The sequence below is a fragment of the Limanda limanda genome, chromosome 1 (genome assembly GCF_963576545.1).
Source record: "Limanda limanda chromosome 1, fLimLim1.1, whole genome shotgun sequence".
In the NCBI taxonomy this organism is placed as follows: domain Eukaryota; kingdom Metazoa; phylum Chordata; class Actinopteri; order Pleuronectiformes; family Pleuronectidae; genus Limanda; species Limanda limanda.
Window position 1 is genome coordinate 34,554,367 of NC_083636.1, and position 14,259 is coordinate 34,568,625.

A 14,259-nucleotide genomic window follows, 5' to 3' on the forward strand; every position below is an offset into this window, starting at 1 on the left:
GTGTGTGTGTGTGTGTGTGTGTGTGTGTGTGTGTGTGTGTGTGTGTGTGTGTGTGTGTGTGTGTGTGTGTGTGTGTGTGTGTGTGTGTGTGTGTGTGTGTGTGTGTGTGTGTGTGTGTGTGTGTGTGTGTGTGTGTGTGTGTGTGTGTGTGTGTGTGTGTGTGTGTGTGTGTTTTCAGACTCACGCTGAGGTTTCTGTCCCAGATCTGGATGCTGCCATCTTGGCAGCCTGCTGCTATCAGCTTCCCATCACGGCTGTAGGTGCAACATGTGGGTGTGACCTTCTTTCCCTGGAAGGTGCGCGGTTTGAACACGGCCTTGTGCTTCTTCTCAGAGTTCACGTCCCATGTGCGCACGGTGCTGTGGACAGGCAGAGAATTTATCCTTGACCAACTGCCATGAATCAGTCATGAAATATCAGTCCCTCAAAACATATTTGGTCATTAACACTATCAGTCACTGTAATAAATCAGAATCATATAGAGATACAGTGAGACCCAGTCATGTTCACCTCATCTGAACATGAGGTTAGGCAGCTATGTGTTGCAGGGTGAGGGGTTAGCAAACAGCAGAACAGTAGATCAGTCTGACAGGCTTGTCTGAAGCTTCCATGAAATTCTGATTTTCTCTCATACATCTGTTAAACACATCACACAAGCTGGGCGACTGAGCGCAAGGACTTTAAGTGTAGACTTTTCATATATGTGCTAATAAAACATTTAAAACTGTCAGCAAATGTACCCACAACAATAATCCCTGGAGGCTACAGATTTTTATTTCAAAAACTGAGAATTTGTGTTTAAACAATAATTGTGCAATTTGACTCAAGCAGGTTATGAAATTAGATTTATACTTGCACAAATAGGGCAGGTAGTATGGCCAAGTCTTCTATCATACGCAGAATAAAACACAACAAAATACAGACATTTTTGTTTGAACTGTTAAAATAAGGAGGTGAAGGACAGAAAAAGCATTGGAAGAAGAAGATGATTCAGACTATTACAAGCAGCTGTCATTTTAAACCTTTGTGAAATCATCAGAATTCAAAAAAATGGGATTCAGTGGTAATCAAAAATAAAAACAAATGTAAAAACTAATTTAGGTGCACAGTGGTACCAGACATCCCTTTTAAAATATGTAAAGCTCCACATTAATTTATTGAAATAGCATGACTAGACACAAAAATGTTTAGCCAACCTCTCACATACCTACAACCAACACTCATGCCAGACAGAGTGTGTCCAAATGAGTCTGTGACCTGCTGCTTGCTTTCGTGGTCATCATGACCTTCAGGTCACGAGGTCAGCAGAGGAGTATAAACACACAGGCAGGGCTGCTACTAACAGCCAGGCAAAGATTCCTACACGGCTGCATACAAAGTCACAGACACACACTCAACTGTGTTTGGATAAGTCTAACAATGTGATACAAATGCCAGCTGAAGACATATGGTTTGAGTGAGAACTGGCAAGGGTCAAATAAAACTCTGTTTGATTCCTAGTTGTGTATAAATCCACACAAACCAAAGCTGTTCATAAATCAAAAAACGTCTCTCTGGGAAACACTGCGAAAGCCACGTATATATAGAAAGTCCCCCAGTACAACATGAGGGCCTCTACGTTGTACAGTTAAATGTTTAAATAAACAGATATGTGAGTGTGAATAACACTCTGTGGTAGCCACAGACTGGATGACAAACTGGTCCACCTGCTGCCTCACACAGACATCTTTGTTTTGTTTACTGAAGACTGTGGGCACCTGTCAAGACAATGAAGACAACATAACCTTTCAACCAAACGTGGAATGCTATTTATCGTAAGGGCTCTTTCCAAAACATGGCATCGCAGGCTGTCAGTGGAATAAAGCCGAAAGGACGAAGCCCACCGGGATGAAGGCTGCACACTCTCAACCTGTCAGAACAGGGGGAGGAGGGTAGGGAGGGAGAAACTGTCAGCACCAATATGTGATCCTCTAATTTGGTTGTGTAAAAAACGTTACATCACCCATTAGAGTAACAAAACTCAATAATAAAAAAATTAAGTGCAGCTTCACCCAATAAAGGGTTGACCTTTTCTGTTTCAGGGAAACATCTGGGGCAGTCTCACAACCTACTCTCTCACGGGAGGTGGGTGTTTTGGGAAGGTAATTATGAGAAAGCATGAGATGTCAAAATATTCATATGCAGCATAAAGAAACCATCCAAAGCATTCAAGGGCAACACCTTCCTCCTTTCTTCCTTGCAACCCTGTTTTCCCTTCAATCAGCAGCCCCCCTTCCCCCTGCACATACACTTCAGACTGTGGGGTGAATGTAATAAAAATGAGACCCATACAGCCTCAGTCATGCATGTGCACTTTACGAGGTAGCACTGTCGTTCACACATCAACTGAGGAGTGACAACTTCCCAGGCCCCAGATTTTATCTGTCTCTCAGGTTATAGGCCTAGTGGGGGTGATGGCTGCTATAGGCTCATTTTCCCAGATGACGAGGTAAGGAAGAAAGAGGGAAAAGAAAGGGGTACAAGTTTTGAATAAGGTTGTTTATTGGTCAAATTCCAGCAATGGACCTATAGTTTGTGTTGCCCGATGGCCGGTTGACTGACTAACTGGGGCTCTGTTATGGGAAAAGCGGATTAGGAGAAAAGATGCTCCATCTTGCATCGCAGCTGAAGAGGACAAAGTGGGGGAATAACAGGGGGATTTGGAAGGAGGCTGAACAGTGCCATTCAAGCAAGAAACACTGGGGTCATGCACTGTGGATACACAGAGATGCTGATTCACAACATTATTAGTGTGGCTCCAAGTAGCAGCACAGGTGAGACCACACAGTACAGTACAGGTTAAAGAAAATGCTTGACAAGAAGTCAAGACAGCTCTTCAGATTTAATCAAGCAATGGCTCCACAAGGAAGTGGCTTGATTTTCAGTCCAATTAGATAAGAAACCCGCACACACACCTAAGAGCCAGACGTTAGTGTCAGTCAAAAATTCAGTCATGACTGTAAGTTGAAGAAGAGTAAATGCACTCCTTAAAAGGTAGGCTATGTGCATTCTTGGGCAGGATATGCAACGGTTGCATTGTAAGGCCGGCAACAGAGATGCGCTGGACTGTGGATGAACCTGATGTTTCAAAATAATGGGAATCGCCCCGACATGCTCGCACACAGTTTGTAGTGTCTGTCCTCACTCTTCATCCTTGCTCTGTCAGGCGCAGCTCAGGGCGCCCAAAAGATGTAACTAAAGAAACAGATAATCGACTATCTTGATAACATCAGTATGTCAGAAATAGCTTATTAGGACACACAGGATACATAAGATGAGAACTGTATAAAATTCTGATATATATAAAGTTTAACAACACTTAAAACACAGATGCAAATGACCCCTGTGCAAAAGAGAACCATTGCATACTGAGATTTATTCACACTCTTCTGTTTGTCTTTTCATAATGCTGTGGATACTCTCCAAAGATAATTCCTGAATGTACCACCTGTGTCACACCATGACAAAGCACATGACAAAGAAAAACAGTTTTTTTCCTCATCAGTAAAGAGGACCTGCCATGTTGTTCTCTGGGTATCCTGGCATTCAGCTACACATCCAAATCCAGCTGCAGCGCTGACAGCAGGCCAACATGGAGGGAAACCCTGGCATTCAAACCTCCTGGATACATTCTTCAAATTGTGTGTTTTTGTGTGTGCACATGCGCAAGTGTGTCCCAAGCCTCAACAGAAGTAACATGTGTGCCCAATTAGAAAGTCGCTGTTTGTCCGCTCCTTTGCTGCACTGGCAGAAATTTCAGCCACAAAAAGAACAGAACAGAACGTGAATTTTTGGATGTTCTCCTGAGGTATCGTGACAATCCAAGGATCAGCAATGTCATGTCCTTAAAGTCAGTACGGCAAAGTTTTCCTCAAAGATAGTTACAGTTTGTAATTACATTGCACTGTGTGTGTTTTTAATCAAATTTTCAGGGATTTTTGAGAGCCTGGTGTTTAAGATTCCGTTCATTAGAAAAGGCAGCAGGTCCCAAAATACACCATTGACACAAAGTCTCAGTCATATTTCAGTTTGCTTCAAGTTTAATCCTGCCAAATAAATAGTTCCACAGGGACTAGACCTGGCACAGAATGCCTTCACTTTCTGAGAAATAAAGCTGCGCTTTTCAAACAGGTGTCCGGTCTTTCAGCAAAGACTCGGTTATAGTTGCTCTATGCTTATTACACATTTGGCAGCCCTGGATGAATATTGTTGGAAAACACTGTGCTGTTTTACAATCGCACAAACTCTTAGAACAGAATGACAGAAGACTGTGAAATGTTGACACATTCCCACCACCCTGAGCAGTAAATGCTTTTCACTGACTCAAGTCCAATACTGCTCCAGCCCCTTTCAACCCTTCAGTGTGCACGGACAATCACCACCACCCTGCTGCTGCATTTTCAAACTGCTTCATCAGTACTTCCCGCTCATCCAAGTCCTCTCAGAGAAAAATGTCAGGGTTAATGAAATCATTCAACAAGCTGGGAGGCAGTTCTTCTGAATGAGATTCCACACAACTGGGGGGATCTTTAATTAAGGAGCTGGGCGGTCCAGTGATCATGCTTAATAACACATTCACATAAACACAACAAAGAATCTCTAACTAGGCTGACACAGAAGAAAGGCAGAGGTGTTGGTCTGATGTTTAAGCTGACGCAGCCAGTAGCAGGCACCCACTGGTGCTATTGGCCGACTGCTGGTCTGTTCTCAAGAGGCCTCAGCAGACAACATACCTATTCAAACGATGGCACCGAAGTGGACCAGCATACATAAAGTGGTGACAAGGCCATTTTGTTCCCAATTGACAGTAGTTCCTGGATGTAGATTAACTTTTTACATTAGCTGTACAAGCTGCTGCACCATATTTTTTCAGCTGCACCAACACAATTTAAATTCACTAAAAAGTTGTGCCTCACAAAAATTATGCTATTCATGACTTTCTAAATAGAGTATTTGGACTTGGATTCCACTGGCTGACATTCTAGCTAGTTACTGAAGCAAGAAGCCACATTTCTGTGGGAAAACAAGGGGGAAGCGGTTATTGTTGAGGAGGAGTGAGCAACTATCACTTCTGAATGTGAGAGACTGACAACACAGCCCCACTTAGCTCAAACTGAAATGAGAAATAGGACCGTATAATTATTTTAATTGAAGATCGTTTTTAAATCATTCCAGGTCCTGGACCCTGTTTCAAGACGCAGAATATATTCTGCTGAGTACAATCCAGAAACCCCACATATCTTGGATGGAATCGGCCATCAGCCTATTGCATTTTGTTTAGATTCACATAGAGACGCAGGGTCTGTCCTTGATGCAACTAAACAAAAACCTATGCATGCCAAAACTCTGAACATTGAAATCAACATTGCTGTGGCCAGGCCCTCACCACATGACAGAAACAAGGATTTTAGTAACATGATCTGTATGTTTGGCACCTGTTCAAACCCCGGAAGCTACATTTTGTTGGCATTGGGGGAATAAGGGGGACTGACGACGTGAGAAGTTTGAAGGGCAGTGGGACCACCAACAAAGCAAAGTAAATCACTTTATTGGGATAGCCCCTTTACTCAAGTGCACATTATTATGCAATAATCAGTACATGTGCAATTTGGTAGATTAAATAATGGTTAGATAAAGGACAAACCTCTTCCACCTGTTAATCACTACAGGCGTTCCCTCTCTTCATCACTCCCTCGTTCTATCGCTGAGGTTCCTGCTGACCTGCTCGGCTGCCGTGAACCTTTCTCACATGCAGCTGCTCTGCCTGTGAATGACTCCCTGTGCGCTCCCCTCCTGTGAGCTGGCCAGGGGCAACACCCAGAGCTAATGTGCCAGGGGAGGATTTCCAGAGCCTCAGTAAGAGCTAAATAAACCGGCCTACACATCTGGGAGAGCAGGAACACTGGTAAACACTGGGCTGAGTCCTGCCCGCAAAGTTGGGCCCTTGTTTCCACTTAATGATGATAGCCCTGGATTTCTGCACTGCTGCCTGTCACACTCACTTACACTCATCACCGCGCTCTCACTCACAAATATTCGCACACACCTGTACACACAGCAAAGGGTTATAGCTTCCGCAGCCAAACTGGTTGAGTGCTGTATTTAGTGAGACAGAAAACTTTGCTAAGGGGAACAGAAAAGAGCGAGTGTGTGTGAGCGATGTTGCAGCGCTGCTCCGGACTAAACTGAATGGCTGTACTTGGACGATGTCCGTAGTAAAAATGTGAAGTAATGTAACACATAATGCTAATTAATATGGGGTATTGCAACTAAATCAATTATTTACAGAAACAGATAAACACGTGTAGATAGGACGGGGCAGCATATAATTTTTTTCTGATAGTAGCTTGTAAACACAGCATCTCCTGTTTCATGAGGTAGATACTGTTACCGTACCTTACAGATTTCCTAAATAATTATTATTGGTCGTCAACACATTTTAATGGTTGACGACCAGCAAACACGCAGATGTGCCTGTGACTCTCGAGGCCGTTGTCATGACTGTTTCCCCTTCAGAAGGTTTAGAGCAGTGGTTCTTAACCTTATTGGAGATACTGAACCCTGCAAGCTTCATCAGTGCATTCACCGAACCCTTCGTCATTGGACAAATAAAATATTATTTCTTCAAAACATAGGTATATATTTTGTTAGTGCACAAAATTAACCATGCATCAAGTGCACACAAAATCACTGTGTTCAAAGAACAAAACCAACAAACAGGAATTTCACACAAAAACATAACTAATATAATAAATAATATTTATTGCAAATCAATGTGACTTTTGCTGTTGCCTTTCAGATACAGCTTCAGAAATGCGCGGCTTCACTTTGGCAAGTGCGACTCTCATATCATTTTCACAACAAAGTCTGTTCCTTTTCTTAATTTTCATGTCTTCCATCCTCGAAAAGTATTGCACGCAAAAATAAGTTGTAACAAACGGTGTGAGTATCTCAAGGGTCACCAAAACGTTGAGAGCGTTGTTGTTCTGAAGAGTTGCTGTTGAAGCTGGCTCTGCTGAATGACGTACAATCACAACAGCCACAAGTCGACTACTGAGCGCATCAAGTTCCCTGCAGCACAGATATCAAAGCTAAGCAATGTGGCGTGATCAGCTGCAGCCAATGACGGCCAAGCGGAGTGGGACTTCAAGAATAATACCAGTGGGCTGAATTTCTTTTGTGTAACTAATTTTTACTAAGCAACAAAATATTTGTAATCTGACACGGCGAAGAAAAATTGTGTGTTGCCAAATTGTCTGCAGCCAATTTTTTGACGGCCGACAAAAACGGCCAGATATTGCCAGTGTGAACCTGGCTATACTGTGTGTGTCTTGACCCCTGCCGAACCCCCGAGAGTGACTCACCGAACCCCTGGGGTTCGATCGAACCCAGGTTAAGAATCACTGGTTTAGAGGATTAAACCATGATTAACTAAGTTAGTATTTAGTAGGAAGACAGAGGTAAATTGTTCCAGTCTGCTGGTTACACTTATATCAAACTCACCCATCATTGGAGCAGGTCATGAACTCCTCTTTCATCTTTGGATGCCAGCAGCCACAGTTCAGCATAGCTGTATGGCCCTGAAAAGAGCAGAAGGGACTTGAGAAATCTGCTCACATTCAGAGATACCATTTACCCTAAAATGTTTTTCGAACTCTAGCAGTGGCAGTTACATCCTCTAAGAATTGGCCTCAAGGAGGAACCAATGAAGGTGAATTAATAAAGGTTAAATGGCATAGAAGGAAACAGTTCTTCATTGTAACATTTTGAACCAAGACTGATGCATTCAAACATTTGTGACAATACATTTAAATTATTCTGTTGTGTGGACTACAAGGCAACTTTGAGGCCTGTATTCAGAGTCAGATTAAATAGTTCCCAGGGAGAAACAATTATTTATTTTCATTTGAATTGACCTTAAAGGAATCTTTCTTCAGGAAATTACATTTAATTTGATCATTTTGTAACCTTGACTTTTGGCTTTCATTGACAAAGGTCACCTTTCAACTGAGCGACTGAACCCTGGAGCAGTGCTGCGTCGCAGCTTCAAAAAGAAAACGAGTGACTTTTAGACATTTCCCCTTCTAGAGAAGTCCTGTGGAGAATTACTCATAACAAATGACTTCAGAGTGGAACAACCCAGAGAGAGGCCTCCCCCACTGACTGCCAGGTCAGAGAGGAAGAGCCTTCAGACATGACATACTGCTATTTGACAGGATGCTTAAGAAAGCCCAGCCTTGCCTGAGCAGAAGTCAAACCAAATGCCATTGGTATGTGTGCATCGGGAAGAGTGGCCTGCCTGTTCACTGTCAAATACTTTAAAGTTTAAACACACCACTTCAATGATCAATAAATAGGAACTACATAAGTTGCCTTTTAATGACTAAATTGGATTCATAATAAATTGCTAGTCGTTACATTTTATGGTAAAACATACTATCTCTATGGGCTGAGAATGACTCTGCTGTGTCTCTGCTCTTAACAGGAACATCAGTTTAAAAACAGGAGCACCATGATTAAGTTAAAAGGAGCTGCAGCATTCCTGAACGAATCCGATTCCTTTTCCTCAACAGTTTAGGGCAACAAATTGCCAATGACTAAAGAGAAGCAGACTGACACTCATGCCAACAGTAAACACATAAGGAGCATATTAATGACAAACAGAGCCAAGAATAGAGTCCTTCCTGATAACAAAAACAGACTAAGTGAGGCTAATACTGGCATGCTCTGTTTGTGTTCATGGAAACTGCATTGAGTATAAGGCTACAAAGGTTTCTGTAATTGTCAAGTTTTAGTTCAGGAGCACTGAAAGGATCAGCTGATCAAATACAATTTGGAGCTGCACAGTCAATGAATCAAATGAGTCATCAAGGAATGAATACCAACTTGAAAGAGGAGATCACTTGGTGCTCTCATTCTTCTTCAGTTAACTGAAATCATAATATTTCCCACAGTGCAGAGAGAAACCAATCAAATCCCAAAACGGCTTCTGTTCATCAAGAAAACTTAGTTTTTTGCAATAACACATGTTGGAAACTTCTTAAGACTCTTGTGGAGATATAGAAGAGTGAGAATATAACAGGGAAATGTACTGAAAATATAAGAAATCACATTGCAAATAGGATCACTTCTATATAGTGTTCATTTAGTGTGTAGCAGGTGTTGATTATTGAGTAATCCTATAATTTAGTGCCAGCGATAACAACTTAATCCCTTCATAGTCAGACCCTGTCAACAGAACACTGGGTGGTATCTTTCTGTTGCTTCGTGGTGAAAAGTTCTGAGTTGAGATCCTCGTCTCAATTTGGCCGAGTGAAACTAGTTGCCTTGGAATTTGTTTATGCTTTTGCTGCTTTTCAAGGTTTTTCCCTCTGTCTTGATTTTGGACTGTTTACCAAAAAATACCTCACTGCATTGCATATGTGTGGCAAATCGCTCCGCACAGTGTGATGAGTGGGAGGCAAGTAATTGTCTGTCAACAGAGGCTGAGTTAGGGCACGGACTTAATTATCACATGCAACACAAATGATCGCCTGGGACGCTGTCAGCCTGCCAAAACACATTTTCATTGAACCAAACTCTGCACCAGCTGGAACTGAGCAGGACAAGCATTTAGGACAACCAGGGAAACACTACTTGCAATCAATGGGCCTTCACTTTCAGTGATTCATATGGGTGGTATAAACCATGTCTAAACGCGCTGCAGCTGACACAGATGGTTAGTGACCACCAATATAGCTTTCTTAAACTCTGCAAAAACCCAAACATGGACACTTAATTAAGATTCTCCTTTGTAGATGCAGGTACAAGCAAGAGATGAACTGCAACAGGCCTGAAAGCATGTGGTGGTCCTCTCCCCCTGAAGCCGCCTCTGGCTGGTCACATAGCACAGACCATTATCATCACATACAACAGAGCAGCTCACAGCTACACCTTGCTACCATTATTTGTTGGCAGGTTTAACCCACAGAGCAGGAGAGCAGAGATCCTGCCAGCATTTAGATTTAGCAGTTGCTCTTGGGCAGGTTGCTGTTGCAATAAATATGATATACATCTCACATCTTTAAGATTACTTCCAGGTTTTTTCAAACCTTGGCCATATTTTGTATAGTTGAGGACATCATTTCGATAGGTAACACCCCTGAAGTCTGGGTAAACACCGACATCCAGCGATAGTCGGAAAATTTAAGAAATATCAAACAAGTTTTAAACTAAACAAACCCAGAATGAGAAACAGTGAAATTATTACCCAATCTGTCTGTTGTAAACATTCATCTCAGTTTAAAGACTTACATCTTGATTTTACTCATGTTTATTGGCCTTGTGGGGCTCACTGTGGTTGTAGTGATGACGCTGTGGCTTGTAATCAATGCAAACAATTGACAAAACTATGAAATCAGACCCAAGGTATAATGAACCCCAATTATATGCGAGCACTTCTGACAAACATATTATATTAAACGTGTTTTGGCATACCTTGGTGTTAGCCATATCCACGATGTACTGGTCTCCCTTCACACACTCCATCACATTAAAGCCGTCACGGTCCAACACCTTGGCCTGCGCGTTACCAGATATCACCAGGATGACATCACCGGTCACACTGTACTGCACATGATTGATCTGATGGCTGAGAGGACACACGGACAGGATACATATGAAGAGGATATCGAAGACTAGAAAATATGTTTAGATTGGTTTTCTGTGGTGCTGATAAAGTGTTTGGGGTTTTGTATGCTTGCCATCTGTGAGCTGTAATTGTACAAGACTACTGCATGAGAAACAAGACGTTGTTATACAAGAGTCAAGGACAAACACGAGATACAAGTAGCTATAGGAACAAAACAGCACAACATCTGATGTTAATCTGATGATTGGTCTTTTTGATCTACGACAAGCAATACATAAACACACTAACGCAGAACGGAGCATCCAGGCAGTTTAGACTAAGAAACGGAACGAATAACAACAACACACACTACGAAACAAGTCACATTTACAAAATATAAACAAAGTAAAAATCTTTTACAGATATGTATCACGCTAAAAAACATATGGCATCCACATTTAAGAAAGGTGTATTTCGTGCTTTTCATAATGAATGCGACTTTAATGTTTTCAATTTATACACTGAATAACACTCTTGTCATTCTACATTGCACAGCAGTGCATGCAAGTGAAGAGACAGATAACTATCAGGACCACTTAACCAGAGTGAGATTAGCAATTCAGGTCAATATCAAATAGCATTAACACAGCAGGGGGTAGATGAGGCACCAGATTTCCGTGCAGAGAGCAAAAAGTTCCATCGCTGATATGAAAGTAAGGCTATGCTGTTTTTAACCGTGAGATAATGGCTTCTTTAGATACTCATCACATAGCCCAATCTCTCTGATTCTTTATTATTTTAGTAAACTGAGTTCAATCGTTGCCTTTTTGAGTCGGGAAAAGGAAGAGTGACCTCAACAGCGCAGGTTTCTATACGAATCCCAGCTTGTTAGTAAACCAAACAGGCTACTGGATCTCATTGTAATCACATTTAATTTAGCGTGTATTTTTGTTAATAAGGGGAAGCCTGCTCCAGCTCAGCCCTCCAGTTCCCAAAATCAAATAAGGATCTAATCTTTGATGATGGCTTCAGTGAAACACAGAATAAACACAGAGAATCACACAAACACCCACATATCTCAACCATCTGCTTCTGAAAGGCTCATTTTGAATGAAGAGAGAGGATGTCACAGAGTTAACATGAGGCTCAATGAAGCTCAACAAATGTGTGTATGTGTGTACACTTTGGCACGCTGAGTGTACTGGATGTTTGCATGAAAGTAATTAGCCACATGTTAAGCAACTGTGTTGTTGTGCATGTTGCGTTCTCAGAAACTGACTCACCACTCACAGGGCTGCAGGGACCTGAAGGCCTGCAGAGACTGGTCCATCCCAGCAAAATCCCAGAAACGAACATCATAATCATATCCGCCCGTCACCAAACGAGCTCCAGAAGGGTCCAAGCCAAGAGCCGATACCTGAGGAGTCAGTTGGGTTATTTACAACTTAAAGACAACTAATAAACCTGCTAATTTCATTTTTAAATTATCATTCGAAAGAACTACACCAGCTGCAGAGGGTTGGTTAAGCTGCCACACGTTTTTTAACAGTGCAATAATAACAATTCCTCGAAAGGCATCAGAATAGATATTGCATTAAATAAAAGCAGATATTGAAAGTTGTTTTTTGTAATGAGTGATTAAGGTAAATATCTAAACTCCATTCAGCACTGGACCTGGGAACCACCTCGTCTCTTTACGGAGGACAAAGAGAACTCGCTGACACAAGGAAGAAAAACAGACTGGCTGCTAATCTTGTTACTGAAATCCTGTGCAAAGTTCGGTCACCTTGGGTAAAAATCCAGTAAGTGATGCAGATCAGCAAGACACAATTATAAAGACTTGAGTGCTGGAAGAAAGAGGTTCTTACTGTCCTGGTGCCGTGCTGCAGAGTGATCTCATGAGTGTCTGGAATTTTCTTCACTGGATTCTGTGGCACAAAGTACAGATGAGATGTGTAGTTACAGTTCACTTAACAATTCAAGTAGACACAAAATTATCACTTTAGTTGGTTATGTGACAAAAAAAGTTGTTTGCTGCAAATTACTGACTAGAAAGATTCGCGGTCGCAGCCTCAACATATACCAACGAATTCCCACACTTTTGAGTAATGCTTTTTCTTAAATATGAAGACAGATATTAGCTGGTAGGGAAATATTTACATTTGAAATAAATTACCAAATACACAATATAACAAGACATAAAGTTTCCTTTGATCTAGGAAGACTGAAATCAAAGGATTCATGGTTCATGTATGTCCGCGTTACAGAACATCGTGTTTTAATGGCGTGTAATCAAACTTTGACACCACGCCACGGTCACACCGTGTGATTAAAAAAAAATCTGTCAGTCAGTTTTTATCTCCATCTTGTCGTGATGACACTCATCTCAATTTGAAGTTGATCCGATGAAAACCCTGGTACAAGTGTATCAAAGAAAAAATGTGGAATATGGCCAAAATGGCCACTAAATGCAAAATAGCAGGCTTCCTGTTGTGTTTTTCCAATTGCACCAAGAGACTTTTTTGTTTGTCTGGTCATGATACACCTGTATATCGATTTTTGTGAAGAGAGGTCAATGGGAACACCTTCCGGGGGTCTCGGGCTGTCTCGGGGGGCACCGTTGAGCCATTTTGCGACGCCCATTGAAAATTCCTTCAGAATATGTAAATTTTCACCACTTTCTAACTTTCTGCAAATTTTGGTAAGAAGTTGAGCATGTTAAAGCCCTCAAAAAGCCAATTCATTTGCCTGAATAATAATAATAATAATAATAATAATAATAATAATAATAATAATAATAATAATAATAATCCTTACAATTTCAATAGGGTCTCACCAGACACCTTTGATGTCTGTGCTCGGGCCCTAATTACTGTTAAGAAGCATATGGTAGTTTAGTCTTCATTTATAGAGAAACTTTTTATATGCAGTCTTTGAGTATTGCACTTGTATTTACTTGTGCTGCCATCTAGTGGTGGAAACCTAAAATCACAGCACAATACACTAAAAAGTGTTGCAAATTTATTCTACAAGAGACATTTGTAAATGTCACAGAAGGAAAATCACAAGTGTAATTAGGAAAATCAATCATTGCTGAATTCTGTTAAGAAGTTTTTTTTTCAGGATTCAGGCGTTGTACGTGCTGGCTCACTGTCACAATGTACTGGACACTTCAATGGAATAGAGCATTATTAATGCTGTTTGTAACACCTGCGCTTTACAAAGTGAAAGGTCTGCGTGAAGGAGCAGGAGGACAGATGGAAGGTTTTAGTCTTAACATTTTAAATCTCAAGGATATTCAAGCTGAGGACTCAACGTTTGGGTTTTTTCATGAAATGCCTTGTCAAATGGGTCATTTCCGACTTACGTCTTCATCAGCATCATCTGCCTCCTCATCATCATCATCATCATCATCATCACTGTGAGCCGTGCTGCCTGTGTAACCTGGAGGAAGAGGCGGTCCTACGAGCTCATCAGGCACTGGCGGCCCAATAACGTCAGAGTCTGAGTCAGAGTCTGAACCACTGTCACTGCTGCTGTCACTCTCCGGTTTTCTGAAAAAGAAAAAGTAATCGGTCAAACAGAGCAAAAACCTGTCTTACACTTGAATG

The 14,259-nt window shown here is 41.6% G+C and overlaps 1 protein-coding gene across 1 annotated transcript in view; it reads right to left on the minus strand.

Annotated features, from left to right (window-relative positions):
- Positions 1–14,259, minus strand: part of LOC133010606 (WD repeat-containing protein 70) — a 36,150-nt gene that overhangs the window by 20,549 nt on the left and 1,342 nt on the right. Inside the window, exons 5-10 of the mRNA XM_061078202.1 lie at positions 14,016–14,202; positions 12,517–12,576; positions 11,932–12,065; positions 10,516–10,669; positions 7,543–7,619; positions 185–359 (exon numbers count right to left, since the gene is read on the minus strand). Coding sequence (XP_060934185.1) covers positions 185–359; positions 7,543–7,619; positions 10,516–10,669; positions 11,932–12,065; positions 12,517–12,576; positions 14,016–14,202 — 787 coding nt within the window. The remainder of the gene's footprint in view (positions 1–184; positions 360–7,542; positions 7,620–10,515; positions 10,670–11,931; positions 12,066–12,516; positions 12,577–14,015; positions 14,203–14,259) is intronic.